The 17,972-nt window shown below is 35.8% G+C and overlaps 1 protein-coding gene across 1 annotated transcript; it reads right to left on the bottom strand.

The window, feature by feature from the left end:
* Positions 1-1,601: 1,601 nt before the first annotated feature.
* On the bottom strand, positions 1,602-17,622 carry snip1 (Smad nuclear interacting protein). The gene is made up of 4 exons (XM_039739542.1): positions 17,301-17,622; positions 9,132-9,234; positions 2,655-3,205; positions 1,602-1,894 (listed from the first exon to the last, which is right to left on the bottom strand). Exons 1-4 carry the CDS (start codon positions 17,474-17,476, stop codon positions 1,645-1,647), a joined length of 1,080 nt encoding a protein of 359 aa, XP_039595476.1. The 5' UTR covers positions 17,477-17,622; the 3' UTR covers positions 1,602-1,644.
* Positions 17,623-17,972: the final 350 nt, after the last annotated feature.

Here is a 17,972-nt window from a genome sequence, read left to right as displayed (position 1 = left end):
TGTTTCTCATGGTCTGAGATTCCTTCAGGTGCCTTTTGGCAAACTCCAGGCGGGCTGCCATGTGCCTTTTACTAAGGAGTGGCTTCCGTCTGGCCACTCTACCATACAGGCCTATTTGGATTGCTGCAGAGATGGTTGTCCTTCTGGAAGGTTCTCCTCTCTCCACAGAGGACCTCTGACAGAGTGACCATTGGGTTCTTGGTCAACTCCCTGACTAAGGCCTTTCTCCCTCGATCGCTCAGTTTAGATGGCCAGCCAGCTCTAGGAAGAGTCCTGGTGGTTTCAAACTTCTTCCACTTACGGATGATGGAGGCCACTGTGCTCATTGCGACCTTCAAAGCAGAAGAAAGTTTTCTGTAACCTTCCCCAGATTTGTGCCTCAAGACAATCCTGTCTCAGAGGTCTACAGGCAATTCCTTTGACTTCATGCTTGGTTTGTTCTCGGACACAAACTGTCAACTGTGGCACCTTATATAGACAGGTGTGTGTCTTTCCAAATCCTGTCCAATCAACTGAATTTACCACAGGTGGACTCCAATTAAGCTGCAGAAACATCTCAAGAATGATCAGCGGAAACAGGATTCACCTGAGCTCAATTTTGAGCTTCATGGCAAAGGCTGTGAATACTTATGTATATGTGCTTTCTCAATTTTTTTATTTTTATTAAATTTGCAAAAATCTCAAGTAAACTTTTTTCACGTTGTCATTATGAGGCATTGTGTGTAGAATTCTGAGGAAAAAAATGAATTTAATCCATTTTGGAATAAGGCTGAAACATAAAATGTGGAAAAAGTGATGCGCTTTAAATACTTTCTGGATGCACTGTAGATAATTTACTAACCATAATAATCTTTAAAAGTATTAAAAAGATTAAACAGTTCAACTGAAGAAAAAAAAAAAAACACATACTATTAATACTATAGTTTCCCAACCCAATCAAATATTTTATCACAAAAGGTCGAATACAGTTTTACGTCTAAAGCAATTTATTTTTCATTTTCAAATAAGCTAAACATTTTACTTTGTTACATGTTAAACCACCTGAAAAAATGAAATGCCCTCTTTTATATACAATACTATATAAAACATAAAAAATGCAAAATACTCTTTAAATTGTTTCGATATAAAATGTTCAGGGAATATGGAAATAGTCTTTAAAGCCTGTCAAAAATTCTAAACAGGCAGCAAAAAAAGAAAATAAGTCAATTCAATATATAAAGAAAAATCAACGGCCTCCCAAGAAATAAATATTTGCAAATGTTTACTTTAGGCTTGCTTGGTAGATGATGCTAAATGCCAAACAAAAACTACAATGGATACATCACAATTGATGAGAAATGCCTTGTTTTCAAATGTAGAAGTCAATACATTTTGAAATTCACTGAATATAAATGGGTCTCCTGATGATTTGCAAAAACAATGTGAAACACTCCAATGCTTGTTGTGGTCAAGGCTTGTATACACAAATAAAATACGTTTGGCAAAAGTTTTTTTTTTTTTTTCTTTTTCTTTTAAGGAACACTGTTTCACAATTGCTGTCAAAAGCATGATAAAACAGATAACCTGAGACTGGGGATCAGTGTTCGTCTCACAATTCTTGACTTTTTCTCCATTATATTCCACTGCTAGTCTCAAGACTACAGTTTATTCGTCGTCCTCATAATCATCATCATCCTTTTTGTCTACTTCTGATGTGTCTGAAGCTTCATGTAACAAAACATATTCTCTGCTACTGAACCCAAATTTCAACACATCTTTTTCTTTCATTTCATAGTATCGTTGAGGATCAATCCGCTGGTTGTTAAGAAATGTGCCATTGCCAGATCCTAAATCAATGATGTAAGGTTTTACTCTTCTGCCAACTGTGCCATCAGAGCGTGTAAACTCAACCAACCTAGACACACAAACAAAGAGACAATTATTAAATTCTTGATTTTGTGGGTATTCTTTAAATAACTTAGTCCATGGTATATGGATGACAATGAATTTTGCAATAGATTGGAAGACACAGCTTCTATTTATTTAAACACAACAGCCAGCAAAAATGTTAAAATTCTGTTAGAAAATGCTAATTCAGTGCCACCAACTTGGGAAGAATGATGGTGAGCTTAAACAACACTTATTATGTTCACTGGTCCCCTTTGGTTGAAGACAAATGTCATAATGAAGCTTATATGAATTTCTAATAAGGAAGTAGGGCTGTACTGTAAACTTTCCTTAGAAGTGGTTTTCTAACAAAGGGGTGGGTATAACAAATCATCTTCCACTTTGGCTAACATCTCTCCACTTATCACAATACCCTTCCTTAGGATATCAATGACGCAACATGACAATTACTCTATTATATTGATTTTTTTTTCTCCCAAATCACTGTGAATGACAAACTTCGTTTGGTTCCCTGGTTAAACAAACAGAGAGCAAATAATTCCTGACCGAAACATCAATGAATAACAACTGCTGAATAACATACATCAATTACTCTTCCTGGGACATTTGTTGTATTTTTATATTATTGAATTATATTGTGGAAGCTGTGTTGTTGGTTTAATGAGGGAAATGCAAAATAGGCATTCTAATGTCTTTGCAACAAACAGTAATAAAACAACAGATTTTTCATTTCTCTGAAATGATTATTTCGAATGCAGAAATGTCACCTGTACTGAAAAACTGCATGCTGCTTAGAGCAGGATGGGTGATCAATAGGTATATCAGCAATTCGTCTTTGTCTTCCAAAAAGGTATGCACTTTGGCGATGAATGTACATCACTGGAAGAGGTTCATCATTTTTAAAGGGGTACAATCTCCATCTTCGCTTTGGAATGCGGGCTTCTGGAGGTTCATTATATTTGATTACCACTCCTCGGTATGTATTGGTATCTTCTACCAAAGCTCCAGAGAGCTCAAAATTTGGTAGTTCTTTATTGGTAGAATTTTCATCTTTCTCTCCGTCATCACCAAATTCAACATTTTCTAGATTATCTTCTTCTCTGTTGCGCTTTTCTCTTCTTCTTTCATTGTTCCTCTCTCTCTCATTTTGCTGCTGCTGAAAAATATGGGCATCTCTGTTCCTCCTTCTTTCATCTGATGCATCTTCCCTCCCCCTGTGCCACGTCTTAGATTCCTCTTTGATTCTTCTGTCATTCGATGCATCCGAGCGATCTCTGTGCCTCCATTCATTCTTGATTCGGGAATGTTCTTCACGTTCCTGTTATATTATTAAAAAAATCAAAATTATTAAAAGGTTATTAGAGGTGCAATGCAACTTCAGCCCCACTTTTGATGTAAATCTGAAAACTGCTGCATCTCTGAACAATTTCTTTATAGAAATTACTGATTGGTATAATAAATACATTGTAACTATAAACAGTTTATAAACAAAATCTAAGAAATCATCTGTAATAACAACTAAATCAAAAAGTGCCCAGCTTGTAATCAAATATTTGAAGTATATGTGGTTCACAGAAGACTCTTCCACAGTCTTTTTATACACTCCCTTTGTCCTCAAAAGACATTATTCATCACAGCCCAATAATAAAATAATAAAGGGGGTGGGGAGGTAGAACTGGTTGCAAACCAACAGTAGTCATTGAATGAGTGAAACTGAAATGCTGCAGAATGCATTACTAGCTTTTAACTAAACACATATTAGTACATGTATATGATAAATTAAACAAAAATTTAAATTACAATGAAAAATGCTGTCCTAACCCAGGTAAACAATCTCTAAAAGTGAGGTAGACCAACTAACAGATTTTTTTTTAAATACACTATGATACTGAACTAAATTTTACACATTACAATTATGAATTATCTATTTTAATGAAGTTAATGGAAATTTTCTTCTATAACTCTCCCTTGATTATGGTTAGTTATACACCTGCCTTGGAAATTCATACCTTTCATTAACTCTTACCTGAAGCGCTTCACAATTGAATAACTACTACCTCTTCAAAAGTGGCAAATGTTAGGACTGGGTATAGCTTAAGTAGATGATCCTACAACCACCTACCCTGCCAAGTGCCCCATTTTGTAAACACAATGTTGCTTCATTCAAACAGCTAACTACTCTTCCTTGTTGCTAGCACATAAAATACCTTTTAATCTATAATTCAGATTGTACGTGGTAGCAAGGGAGAGAGAAAGAGAGACACACACACACACACACACTGCTTACAGGTTTTTGAGTTTGTGATTTCAGTCTGCCAAACAATTTGAAAGTTATAGAAGAAATAAAACTTTCCAGTTCAAATATGACTAAATGAAAGGGATGTCTCAAGCAGATTTTTGAAGAAATCCATGCTTATTCATATCTACTACAGGAGTAATTTTAGTTATCATTAAAGCATATAAGATTTGAAATTCTGCTTTCTTGCTAGACATTCCAGCAAGTACCACAAAGGGACCTGTCAGTAATAGTTAAGCATTTTGCTGTGATTTTGAATTTAAGATAATCTTTGGATATGACAATTTTTCCCTACATACCTAAGACATGCACAGTGGGCAAAATGAGGACTCTAAAATTGGCCCAGGATGAGTGAGTGTAGGTAATAGTGTGACTATGCACCAAGATGGAAAAGCACAATTATACAAGGTTGGTTCCCAACTTGCATCCAATATCACTGGCATAGGCACCAACTTTCAGCAATCTTTAAAACAGGTTAGAAAATGGATGGATGGAGGAAGGAATGGATTAGTAACCCTCAATTCTTCAACTTTGTACACTCTTTTTCTAAATACTGTACTCAGAAAGACAATATGGGTGAACACACTGGTGCAATTAAAACCAAACTAGCTAATCAACCACCAATTTTCCTTCCTAATGACTCAACTGGTGATCAGCAAAATCAATCTTAAAAATGAATTTGTCATCACCACCTTTTCTAGGGTTTATGGTAATTAACTTCTTATGCTCAAATATGTAAAGTATTACTATACTTGAGGAATTGCACATATATTGTTTTTGAAACGCTCCTGTAAACACAGAGTAGTCAAGCAGTTTTATGCGAGAGTAGGTCAAAGCATTGGTTTTTTTTACATTAAAGAAAGTTGAGGAATAAACTGAGAAGGATTCTGAGGAGTCATCCTGTGTATGGAGAGAAATGGCAGACGAATACATACATACATAAAGAAGAATTGTGCCTTCACTACTTAGTATACTATAGCTTAAGAGCCTAACCTTTCTATTTTACTTTTAAACTTGCTAAGCATGTTAAGCCTTGCTAAACATCTTACGAATATTTTATTAGAATTGTGGCAAGCTCTTTGTTTTCTTTAATGCTTTATGGATACATGTTTTATGCACGTTTTATTAGTTAGACAAGAACATATTTTAACGGGATTTAATTTTAATTTTAGTATGTTTTCCCCCAAAGGTTACTGATCAAGAAGCCTGCACAATTTCATCTGTTAATAAAGATAAACAGGAGGTTTGCATTTTAATTGTGAAAATACTAAGCATAAGAACTTTCATATAGAACATAAGGCTTCTACACTGCTGGTTGCTTTAGTGCAAAACTTTTTTTTTTCTTTTTTTAAAAAAGGTTTTATCTTTTTTAAAAGGATTCTAGGAATTCTAGAAACAGGAGGTTGGTGATTTGTATCAGACTTAAAAAAAACTGTCTGGTGCATCCCAATCTGCTACTTACCCTGTGTTGTTTGTAGTGATAGCTAGGAAAATTTTTAATTTTAAGTTATTAGGGAAAACAGTTCACAAATTTTATTATAAAACAGGTATCAATGGAGCCAACATCAAATAGTTTCAAAACTTCCCATTAAAAAAAAATTCAGGTTGCTCATGCATAATCCAGATGCCAGTTACCCTGTTGTATGCTCACAACATTCAAAACACGTGTTTCTTATTAAAATATTGTTATATGCATCCATAAAAATCAAGAGCTGTGGACAAATGTGAAGCCATTCAAATAGGATTGAACTTCTGAACAATTGGATCCTCCTTTCCCCCCTCATTCAATGGACAATCAACCATTCTCATTGAAAACACAAGATTTATTTATTTTTTCCAACCATCACTACAAACCATACAGATAACATATACAGTATATCTACCATTTTTGGGTACCGCACTCCTTAAATAATTTTAGATTACTTTGTGAACATAAAATTCATAAAAGTTCTTGGTTCAATTCAGGGTTAACAGAGGCTGGAAATTTTCAGTAGCACTGGATGAGATGCAGACAGGAAGTAGCCTTTGAAAGGGTGCCAGTCCATCACTATGTTCATTCACAACCACATGGGGGCCAATCTGGAACTGAAAATTAACTAGTATGTCTTAAGGATATGAGAGGAAAACACATTCAGACATGGGGCAAATGTCAGGATGTAAAGCTCAAAATGCGGACACTGGATGCATAAGTCAGCAGTACTACTCACTGCACCACACACTGCCCAAGTAAATTAGCTAGAAAGCAGACTATACACCGAAAGCTGTGACTGTAATAAAACTGAATTTCCCTGAAAACTAAAAACTATATTGTCATTTACTTCACAGACTTAAAATAAAGAAAACCAAACCAGGTCAACTACATTTAAGTGAAAAAGTTAACAGCAAACATTAACTTCTAATTGGGACATCAATTGCAACAAAAACACGGAGCTACTATATTTTGGCAGGAACTGCGTATAAGCTCGCCTTGCCTTTTAAAACCAGTGCCTCTACTTCCTTAGACAACAGAGAACAGCTCACATTTATCCATCTTTTCTCACAAACGTCTACAGGTGCACAATGGAGTCTGTCCACAAAGGGTGCATAACATTTTATTATAGCGCCTGCTCGGCTGAACATCATAAAGCAATGCAAGGGGTGTTGAAGGCAGTACACAATACTACTGCCACCACTTGCCTACTCATTGGGATGTACATAATAATTGCAATCTTGAAAAGGTAAACGGTATAATTAAAGGCCTCAGCCATCCTACACAGCTGTTTTCTGACTCATCGCTTCTGGCAAAAGGTATATGACAACTGGCACTCGCAATAATAGATTCAGGGATACTACCCACATGTTGTAAAGTTGAACTATCAATTATAAAGATATAAATATAGCAGAAAAAAACTATTGTATAAATACATAATACTTGCAAAAACATATTGAACATACATTGTGTGGCATGCTAAGTATATATTTATTCTTTGTACTGTATTTTTGCAAGATGTCTAAGGAGACATTCAAGTATGAATTTCATTCTACTATGTACACATAATAAACTCAACTTATTTGAGCAAACTATAAGAATCTGATTAATCACAGCAAACTTTGATAAACAAGTCTGCATTTAATTGTTGGACTTTAATGAGTAAAAATCAAGTAAGATAAATGAGATGACTAATGAAAATTTTAACATCACTTGAAGTCCTCTTATTGAACCTGCCTTTTGTTTTGTGGTGGAGGCAAGTTTATACAGTAGTAGTAAATCCAAAAACATAATATCACAAATATTAATTTAAATGATGATAGTACTTAAATATTGATTCTATAACACATTAGAAAGTCAAAGTAAGTATCAGAAACAGTAAAGTTGCTTGCTTTACTACTAATGCTTTACTAATTGTTTACTGCAACACAGCAGACTTGAACACTTGTGTTGGCCTGTAAGCATTCGAGGTACCACAATAAAAACAATACTAGAAACTATGTACACATGAACATTACTTGGGATTGTAATGTATCAATGATAAAGTACAAAATTTGACATTAACTTTTATTTAGAAAGTACAGATTCATTTTAAATGCCAAAGTTTGCTCTTTAAATAGTTAAAATTAATATACCACTGTATACAAACACACCACTGTTTACAATTGTGTCTTTTTCCATTTGTGAGCATGAAACCCTCCAATGCAAAACATTAAATAATACTGTTTAAAAAACGGCAATTACTGTGATTAAAAATTATATGATAAGTGCAGCAATCTCAAAAAGAAAATGCTGGGCGATTTTTTTGTACTGTTTTTTTAAAAAAAAAAAATAATAATTAAACTTTGACTGCACCCCAGTAAAGCTCATTTTTAAAAAAATCACATTCAAAGTGATGGAAGAATTCTCTAATTTGGTAGCAAAAAGTGTTCCGTCTGAACGTTTATGGGTTTTGAGTTCTCATACAAACAAGAACACCCACCTACGACTGATTGTCTGACCAAGTTGCAAACTGATTTTAGTCACAGGAGATGTCAGACCACATTGCCGGCTGTCACAGTAGTGCACAGTGACTGTCTACAACTAACTAAGACCATGTAAAGTTTACATCTGAAAATCTTTCAAAAGTTTGTCATGGGCTTTATCCAACTTGCAACAAAATGCAGTGCTCTCTTGTGCTACAGACTTGAGCTTTCACATGCACTCCTTTATATGTTAAATGGTTGGGAGGAAAACTGCAAAGCTTACTTTTACATTTTCTAACTTAAGTATTATAATCATTGTTGGCATTATGAAAAACATTATATGATGAATTAAACATGAACAGATCTCCTATTTTATACTATATACAGTATGCTTGAGGCTAGTTTAGAGTTTGGTAGCATGGATACCCATCTTTAAATTATTACTGTTTCATAATATTGTATATTCTTACTAATTTTTCAATTTTGCTTCAATTGATCTATTATGTTTTAAAATAAAGCTTGAAAAGCTCAATGATTAATCTTGATTATAGAATCATATTTTGCTTCCGAAAAAGTAAATCAAATTAGAGGCAACAATCATAACTGCTCTTAGGGAAAATACTCTGTCATTTTTAATATAATAAACAATTAACTAATAATCCAATAAGAAAATCGTCAGCAGATCTGTGAGCAAAGAAATCAACAAAATGTATATGCTGTAAATGTTAAAACAATTCTAAGCATACATGGGGTTTTCTTTATAAGTGGTAAGTGTAACTATAATATGGCAGGAAATAACTATTTCATTAGGTATACTCCTTGCTTAAGTTCTAATATGGAGGCTAACTGCAAAACACTTACAGACTTTTGGCATTTAAGAACTTATTTTATAATAATTTAATGCTATTTCATTCAAAATCACCAAAGCAATAGGTATAAAGATGCATTTAATATAAAATCGAAGTTCCATAATATTAAAACTGCATCTGAAAAATAAGATTCAAGACTGAATTACCGGCTTTATTTTGGTATCTGTGAATCGTGGGCTCCGGCTTCGCCTGTTTCTAGGTGACCTACTACTCCTCCTAGGGGACCTGTCTCTCCTTCTAGCTGGTGATCTAAAAAAAATAATAATAATATTTAATGTTTTAGAATTAAAGGTGTTGATTGTCAGGGTGCACCATGACTCATATGATCTTAAAATAACTGCAAGCATTTAAATTCTCACACCATCATCTTTCACAAAAAATGAAATAATTCATAGGTAGAGTAAGAACAAATGTCCCACTGTGGTCATTATAAAGCTCAAGTGGTAACATGGATTCCTTTACTTTTCAAAACATCATATGGTAATATTATACACAAACACCTAGCATAGAATAAATAAATACAATTAAAAAAGCAGTATGCAAGTAACAGACATAATGAACTTATGTAACTACTGTGGAGCACTCACAATAACAAAAAATTAGTAATATCCTTGAATCCCCTACCCCGGCAAATTAGGGAATGTTTTGACAACTTACCATCATCTTAATAAGCTTGGGTTAAACCAAAGAAACACATGGAAGAAACAGGTTACATATTCACACTATATATCACACAGGTGAGGTAAAAAGCTTTCATACATTCATATAACAGACATATATGTCAGGGCATTACTGAATTTTCAATTATTTCTACAACTGCTTTTTCTGTAGCTTTAATGATTGCACAACATACATTTTATTTTTTGTAATAAATGTTTTATTATTTAGCTCCATTGACTTCCCCATTGTTATGTGTGTTTGGTCAATCCAATGAATGTTGTCAAACAAGCCATTCAAAAGCAACACAGAGAAGTATCAGCTGTAGTCAATTATTATCAATAGGCAGTTAAGAGCTACCAAGTTAGAAAATAATTTAAAATATTTAGCACCACTTAATAACCCAGCCACAGGGAATGCACAAACCAGTGTGTTTCTTCGTGCCTGTCCCAAGCCCAGATAAATGGGGAGGGTTACGTCTGGAAGGCCATCTGGTGTAAAAAATTGCCAAATCAATATGCGGACAACAATACAAATTTCCATACTGGATTGGTTGATATTCGCTAATGAGATTGAGATCTGTAGCAATAGTAGGGAGCAGGTTGAGGAGACCCTGGAGAGGTGGAGATATGCTCTAGAGAGGAGAGGAATGAAGGTCAGTAGGAAAAAGACAGAATACATGTGTGGAAATGAGAGGGAGGTCAGTGGAATGGTGAGGATGCAGGGAGTAGAGTTGGCAAACGTGGATGAGTTTAAATACTTGGTATCAACAGTACAGAGTAATGGGGATTGTTGAAGAGAGGTGAAAAAGGGAGTGCAGGCAGGGTGGAATGGGTGGAGAAGAGTGTAAGGAGTGATCTGTGACAGACAGGTATCAGCAAGAGTGAAAGGGAAGGTCTACAGGACGGTAGTGAGACCAGCTATGTTATATGGGTTAGAGACGGTGGCACTGACCAGAAAGCAGGAGACAGAGCTGGAGGTGGCAGAGTTAAAGATGCTAAGATTTGTATTGGGTGTGACAAGGATGAATAGGATTAGAAATGAGGACATTAGAGGGTCAGATCAAGTTGGACGGTTGGGAGACAAAGTCAGAGAGGTGAGATTGGGTTGGTTTGGACATGTTCAGAGGGTAGATGCTGGGTATACTGGGAGAAGGATGCTAATGATAGAGCAGCCAAGCAAGAGGAAAGCCTAACAGAAGGTTTATGGACGTGGTGAGAGAGGACATGCAGGTGATGGGTGTAACAGAACAAGATGCAGACGACAGAAAGATATGGAAGAAGATGACCCGCTGTGGTGACCCCTAATGGGAGCAGACGAAAGAAGATGAAGATTCAGCACCACTTAATAATTTAATTAGCTTTACATATATTTTTGACCCTGTGATTGTTTCAGAAAACCCACAATAAATTAAAACTTGTGCACTAAATTTCTTTTTTTTTTTTTTTGTAATAAAGATGTGTTGCACAATCACTCTGCCACAGAAAAAAACAATTGTAGAAATCATTGGAATCCCAAAACTGTCCTGACATACGTGTTTGTTATAGAATTGTATGTAAAGTTTTCACCACAATTTTGTACACAACACCCTTAACAAAACACACGGAACATTTAACTTTTTTCTGACATGAAATATGGAAACTAAATGATTATCTCAAGAACAGGTTTTAACATACATAAAAAAGCTGGACACAAAGGCCTAATATTTACAGTTTTATTTGGTTCTCAGCTCTTAACTAAAAGCATTGTTATTTTTTTAATCTATAATTTATTCTTATTTTATTTTATCTCTGGCTTGCACATTCTTCACAAAGTACTCACATAGCCAACAGTTGCCACACTATTTTTTTTGCCATAAAGCCTTCAAAATTCCCTGCTGTGTATATCCCCCGATAGGACAAAATGTGGATATGTAAATTTACGGCTGCTTGACTTTTCAGTTTACCCTCAGTAGGTGTAAAAAATCCACAATACCAATCTTTTAAACAACATGTTAAATACTGTGATTACCCAAAGTCTACCTAAAAACCAGCATATTAAAACAAGCTTTGACAGTGAAATATACTTTATTTATTATGTAATATACTTTATTACATTACAAAATATATTTCCCAAATCTGAAAACCCTTGCCACCATTTAAACATTATTAAATGAAAAAGCCATTTTCTTACATTTCAAGGTTGCACTCTGCAATAAAAATACATGAAACTTTATTTTTTTTTTTTTTTACATATTTTACTCAAAATATGAACTAATTTAGCGTTATAACAGTTTTATACATTTTTGAGACAGTTTTTTCGATTGTGCACTTCTGCATTGTTGTTGTAACAGCTCATGATAAGGTCAGCACCCCACGAACTGTGGATTCTAAACATTCTTCTCGTTTCTGTTTAGGTTTTCTCTTTGCACTCTCATTTTCATTCCAAATTTCAAAGGTTTGTATGGTAGGCTAACTGGTGACTGCCAGTGTTTCTTAAACTATGGGTCTCAACCCAAACTGGGCTGTGGAACTGTCTGTGAGGAGTCCCCACATGATTGCACAGCCAAGTTAGCCAAGTTCATTCAAGCACAAATTCTGTGCCGAGTGATACATCACATACTAGTTAGCATAGCATTTACTGCAGTAGTGTGTGAAACTTTAAATCACATGTGAACCAGATCACTAGGTTTGCATTTTTTCACTTAAGGAATATAGCAAAAGTTAGACGTCCTATAAATTTACACGATGCAGAAAAGTTACTTCACAGTTTTGTCTTGAGTCAAATAGATTACTGTAATGCACTCCTCACAGGACTACCTAAGAAACACACCAATCAGATGTAATTACTGCAGACTGCGGCAGTCAGAACCTTTACTAAAAAAAAAAGAAAATTTGAGCACATCTCACCAGTTTTAGCATCGTTACACTGGTTACCAGCATCATTCAGAATTGACTTTAATATACTACTAATGGCTTATAAAGCCTTAAATAATCTGGCACCGTCCTATATTTTGGAATGCCTGTTCCCCTACACCCCAAGTCATAACCTTAGATCTTCAAATGGAGGTGTGCTTATAATTTCAAGAGCTAAACTTAAAAGAAGTGATGGAGCAGACTTTTGCTGTTATGCACCCAAAACCTGGAATATTTAACGACAGAAATTCGCCAAACTAGTACTGTGGATCATTTTAAAAAAAAACATTATTTTAATTTGGCTTTTTTGTAGCTACATTATAGCTGTATTTCCTTATAGAATATATGGGCATAGAATTATGTTTTTCAGGGATCCACAATCTGTACTAATCTCCATTATTCTGTACTGTTTTATCAGGTTCGCCTGTGGTGGCGATTTGCGTTGCCACCACCTAATCAAGGCACCATGCACCCTGTGTTGATGGATTGAAAGGGGGTGACTCAGCTGTCCACAAGACCAAAATCAACAATTATTATGTTAAGCCTGAAAACAAAGAGGACTGATTTATGAACATTTATGTTAGGTAGAATGCCCATTGGGGGCTGGGCGGTCTTTTTGGCCTTGTAACCCCTGCAGATTTTATTTTTTTCTCAGGCCTAACTGGAGGGGTTGTTTTTGTTTGTTTTTTCTGTCCTCCTGGCCATCTGACCTTACATTTCGCCTTTGTTACTTATTCTTTAATATTACTGTCTAATCTTATTTGTTTTTCATTCATATACAGTAAGTTTCTTTTTGTCTGGTAAAGTACTTTGAGCTACATTGCCTGTACGAAAATATGCTACATAAATAAATGTTGTTGTTGAAGCAACTACACTGACTCATCATACACAACTTTTGCTTCTTCAGCATGAAAACCATAATAAATACTCCCCACAGCACAGCCTCCCCACTCTTATAACCTATGAAAAAATTAACTTAGACGACTTATAAGAAAAGACACGTATGAGACAGAAGAAAATGACAGCCAAGCTTGTGAAATGAAAGGACAGTGACGCATGAAATATCAAAATGAATGTATAAATGCGTATTTTCAAAGGCGAGTGAACAGGGTGGTGGTATACATTACATGGCAGTATTGTATACTAAAAACAGTTTAACAGTGGCCATGGCCCACTGGTCACTGCTTCATTAGATGTTCACTGTTATGGCATAAATTTAATCAAATTCTGTAAATGAGGTGCAAAGAAGATATTGCATGAAGTTTAAAAGCTTTGGTAAGCAAAAATTCATACTTGTAACACGGTTTTTAAGTTCAAATCTATTGGTAATATGAAGAACATGTTTGGACTATTGACAAACTGCAGGAACATCAGAAACTAAGGTTGAGACAGGCTGTAGATATTAAGGACAATGTTAGACAGTAGCATTAAATCAGGACATACGGTACATCATTCTGGCTGACAACAGAAACGGCTTAATGATTCTGAACCCTGGTGAGTTCAAACAAGGAATAAATGTGTACAGTGGTGTGAAAAACTATTTGCCCCCTTCCTGATTTCTTATTCTTTTGCATGTTTGTCACACAAAATGTTTCTGATCATCAAACACATTTAACCATTAGTCAAATATAACACAAGTAAACACAAAATGCAGTTTTTAAATGATGGTTTTTATTATTTAGGGAGAAAAAAAAAATCCAAACCTACATGGCCCTGTGTGAAAAAGTAATTGCCCCCTGAACCTAATAACTGGTTGGGCCACCCTTGGCAGCGTTTGCGATAACTTGCAATGAGTCTTTTACAGCGCTCTGGTGGAATTTTGGCCCACTCATCTTTGCAGAATTGTTGTAATTCAGCTTTATTTGAGGGTTTTCTAGCATGAACCGCCTTTTTAAGGTCATGCCATAGCATCTCAATTGGATTCAGGTCAGGACTTTGACTAGGCCACTCCAAAGTCTTCATTTTGTTTTTCTTCAGCCATTCAGAGGTGGATTTGCTGGTGTGTTTTGGGTCATTGTCCTGTTGCAGCACCCAAGATCGCTTCAGCTTGAGTTGACGAACAGATGGCCGGGCATTCTCCTTCAGGATTTTTTGGTAGACACTAGAATTCATGGTTCCATCTATCACAGCAAGCCTTCCAGGTCCTGAAGCAGCAAAACAACCCCAGACCATCACACTACCACCACCATATTTTACTGTTGGTATGATGTTCTTTTCTGAAATGCTGTGTTCCTTTTACGCCAGATGTAACGGGACATTTGCCTTCCAAAAAGTTCAACTTTTGTCTCATCAGTCCACAAGGTATTTTCCCAAAAGTCTTGGCAATCATTGAGATGTTTCTTAGCAAAATTGAGACGAGCCCTAATGTTCTTTTTGCTTATCAGTGGTTTGCGTCTTGGAAATCTGCCATGCAGGCCGTTTTTGCCCAGTCTCTTTCTTATGGTGGAGTCGTGAACACTGACCTTAATTGAGGCAAATGAGGCCTGCAGTTCTTTAGACGTTGTCCTGGGGTTTTTGTGACCTCTCGGATGAGTCGTCTCTGCGCTCTTGGGGTAATTTTGGTCGGCCGGCCACTCCTGGGAAGGTTCACCACTGGTCCATGTTTTTGCCATTTGTGGATAATGGCTCTCACTGTGGTTCGCTGGAGTCCCAAAGCTTTAGAAATGGCTTTATAACCTTTACCAGACTGATAGATCTCAATTACTTCTGTTCTCATTTGTTCCTGAATTTCTTTGGATCTTGGCATGATGTCTAGCTTTTGAGGTGCTTCTGGTCTACTTGTCTGTCTCAGGCAGCTCCTATTTAAGTGATTTCTTGATTGAAACAGGTGTGGCAGTAATCAGGCCTGGGGGTGGCTACAGAAATTGAACTCAGGTGTGATACACCACAGTTAGGTTATTTTTAACAAGGGGCAATTACTTTTCACACAGGGCCATGTAGGTTTGGATTTTTTCTCCCTAAATAATAAAAACCATCATTTAAAAACTGCATTTTGTGTTTACTTGTGTTATATTTGACTAATGGTTAAATGTATTTGATGATCAGAAACATTTTGTGTGACAAACATGCAAAAGAATAAGAAATCAGGAAGGGGCAAACAGTTTTTCACACCACTGTATACATAAAGAAGAAAGATATACTACCAATCACAAGTTTTACAATACCTCAGTTTTTCTTCAAATTCAATCAGCTGAAAGGCAATGAATGACCAAAAATTATGAAAAAAGGTAAGCAGTAAACTGCCAGAGGATTAAATTTAGAGTTTAGGTTAGCAAAAACTGAAGAAAAGAACATTTCAGAATATTACAAATAAGAGAACAACTAATAGGTTACAACCTATAGATGTGCTGCAGTAATTAAAGTAAATTAACCTTGCAAGATGAAGCTAACGATTTGCACAGGTATCTCAACTCCTGATGATTACTTAAAAACTCTCCGTCTGTCTTAAAGCAGAGTTGGAACAGACTGTTTAACTACACCCTCACTTGGACAATATTCCAGTTAGAATGGCAAGAAAACTACAAACAACAAATGAAATGAGACACAGCATTATTGCCCTTAGACAAGTAGGCCTTTCATTTAGATAAACTGCAAAAGAAAAAAAATAAATAAATGTCAGTGAGTAAAGTGTCGTACACAATCCAAAGCCAATTGGAAGCTGGAGGAAATTCTGACAGGAAGAGATCTGGCAGACCCAAAGTCATAGCCCAAATAGAAAACAAGTTTCTGGGGGTCACCAGCTTGCGTGGTAGGCATCTCACAGCTCAACAGCTTCAAGAACGGCTTAACTCTGGTTGAAAAAAAGTATGCCTCAGTTACTATGGTGAAGAGGAGACATTGTGCTGCAGATTTGACAGATTAAGAGGCACTAAGAAAGCAATTCCTGAAAAGATCAATTAGGGCCTTGAAATACCAGCTGTGGACTACTACTGACTAGACAAAGGCATTTGCAATTTTTAACCTTCTCGGAATGGCTCTTAAACGGCTATGTCCACTGATACTAAAAATAATATATTCGTGATCAGCAACCTTTAAATTGCATAAAAACAACATGACACATGTTACCAAACCCCATTTTTTCCCCAACGTTTTGTGAAAAGGAGTATATTTGACTGCTAGTATCCCATTATTGGGTGAACCCCTCGCTCGGTATATGTGGCATTTACAACTTCAACTCCTTCTTAGCATTTTTGCTTAAGGCGCCAATTGGTAAACTCTGTGTAATTTCTTCATCAAAATATGGGTAAAAAATGGCCTAAAAATATAGATTTTTTTGGGTCTTAAAAATTGGAGGTCCAAAAATGTTCAACATCTCGCATAACGTCATCAAGATAACTCGAACTGTGTATCACGTTTCTAGTATCGGCGAGTCAGGAGGCGTCATACCAAAACACACTTAAGTGATTTCAAGGCATTCATTAAGTGAATCATAAGAACGCAGTCAAGTTACTACATTTTAAGTTTTAGAGAACTGAAAGGTATAACAGAACATAAAAATCATAATGATGCGCTTCCTTGTAGCTGTTACCATTCGTTTGTTACCAGTAGTTAGTTTAACTTAATGAGCTTTCAGATTCAGATAAACTTCATATATTCGAAAGATCCCGTGTGCGGTCTTTGTAAATGCCTTGCAGTGCGCTTAACAGTAAACTTTGATGGAAAAAAAAATAAATCATACAATATCCATAAAAATGTTACCGTCAGTCCAAACGTTAAAAGGCTTAACGCGCGACTCAGCGCTGTTTATCTCTGAACAATCCCCACCTACTGTGTCGCCTCTTCCGCGGTGGTGGACTTTCGCTGCCACGGTCTGAAACTGAACTCGAGCGCCGAGGCTTTTTTGGCCTCACTGGACTCAATTTCTCCTGTTTAATCTTGATTTTGGTCACAGGTATCTCTGGGGAAGGAGATGGTCGCCGACGTATCTTTTCCTTTTCCATGTTTAAATTCCTTAACCGGATTTTTGGTTTATTGTCTTCCAGTAAACTTCACATATCACAATTAATTAAAGAGTAAAGTACCACGAACTATGAAACGCCAAATACCACCTCCATTCTAAAATGACAGTTTCCATGTCCGTTTCCGGTTTCACGTTCACCGATGTAATCAAATCGTCTGACCCCTAATATTCAGAATAGAATAGTTCCGCGTACGCTCCAGCACGCAAAAGCGGGGTTGTACTTCTTAAAGCACAAAGGACTGATGTACAGTTAAATAAATAAATATGTGTGTAATGAAAAGAAAAGGCTACCTTTAAATAAAAAAAATATTAAATTAGATGAAATAAAGTTTTTACCCCAATACGAAATTTAGATGCATACATCAGCAGAAACAAAAAAAAATACACAAATTCACAGGCAAACCAATCAATTTATACATTAAGTAAATAAAAGTATTGTGCAGACATAACAAAAATAAATTTAAAGTATAAGCATT

This window comes from Polypterus senegalus, chromosome 17, assembly GCF_016835505.1.
Source record: "Polypterus senegalus isolate Bchr_013 chromosome 17, ASM1683550v1, whole genome shotgun sequence".
NCBI classification, from domain to species: domain Eukaryota; kingdom Metazoa; phylum Chordata; class Cladistia; order Polypteriformes; family Polypteridae; genus Polypterus; species Polypterus senegalus.
Note: the sequence above shows the minus strand (reverse complement) of the source record. Positions and strands in the feature narration are given on the sequence as shown.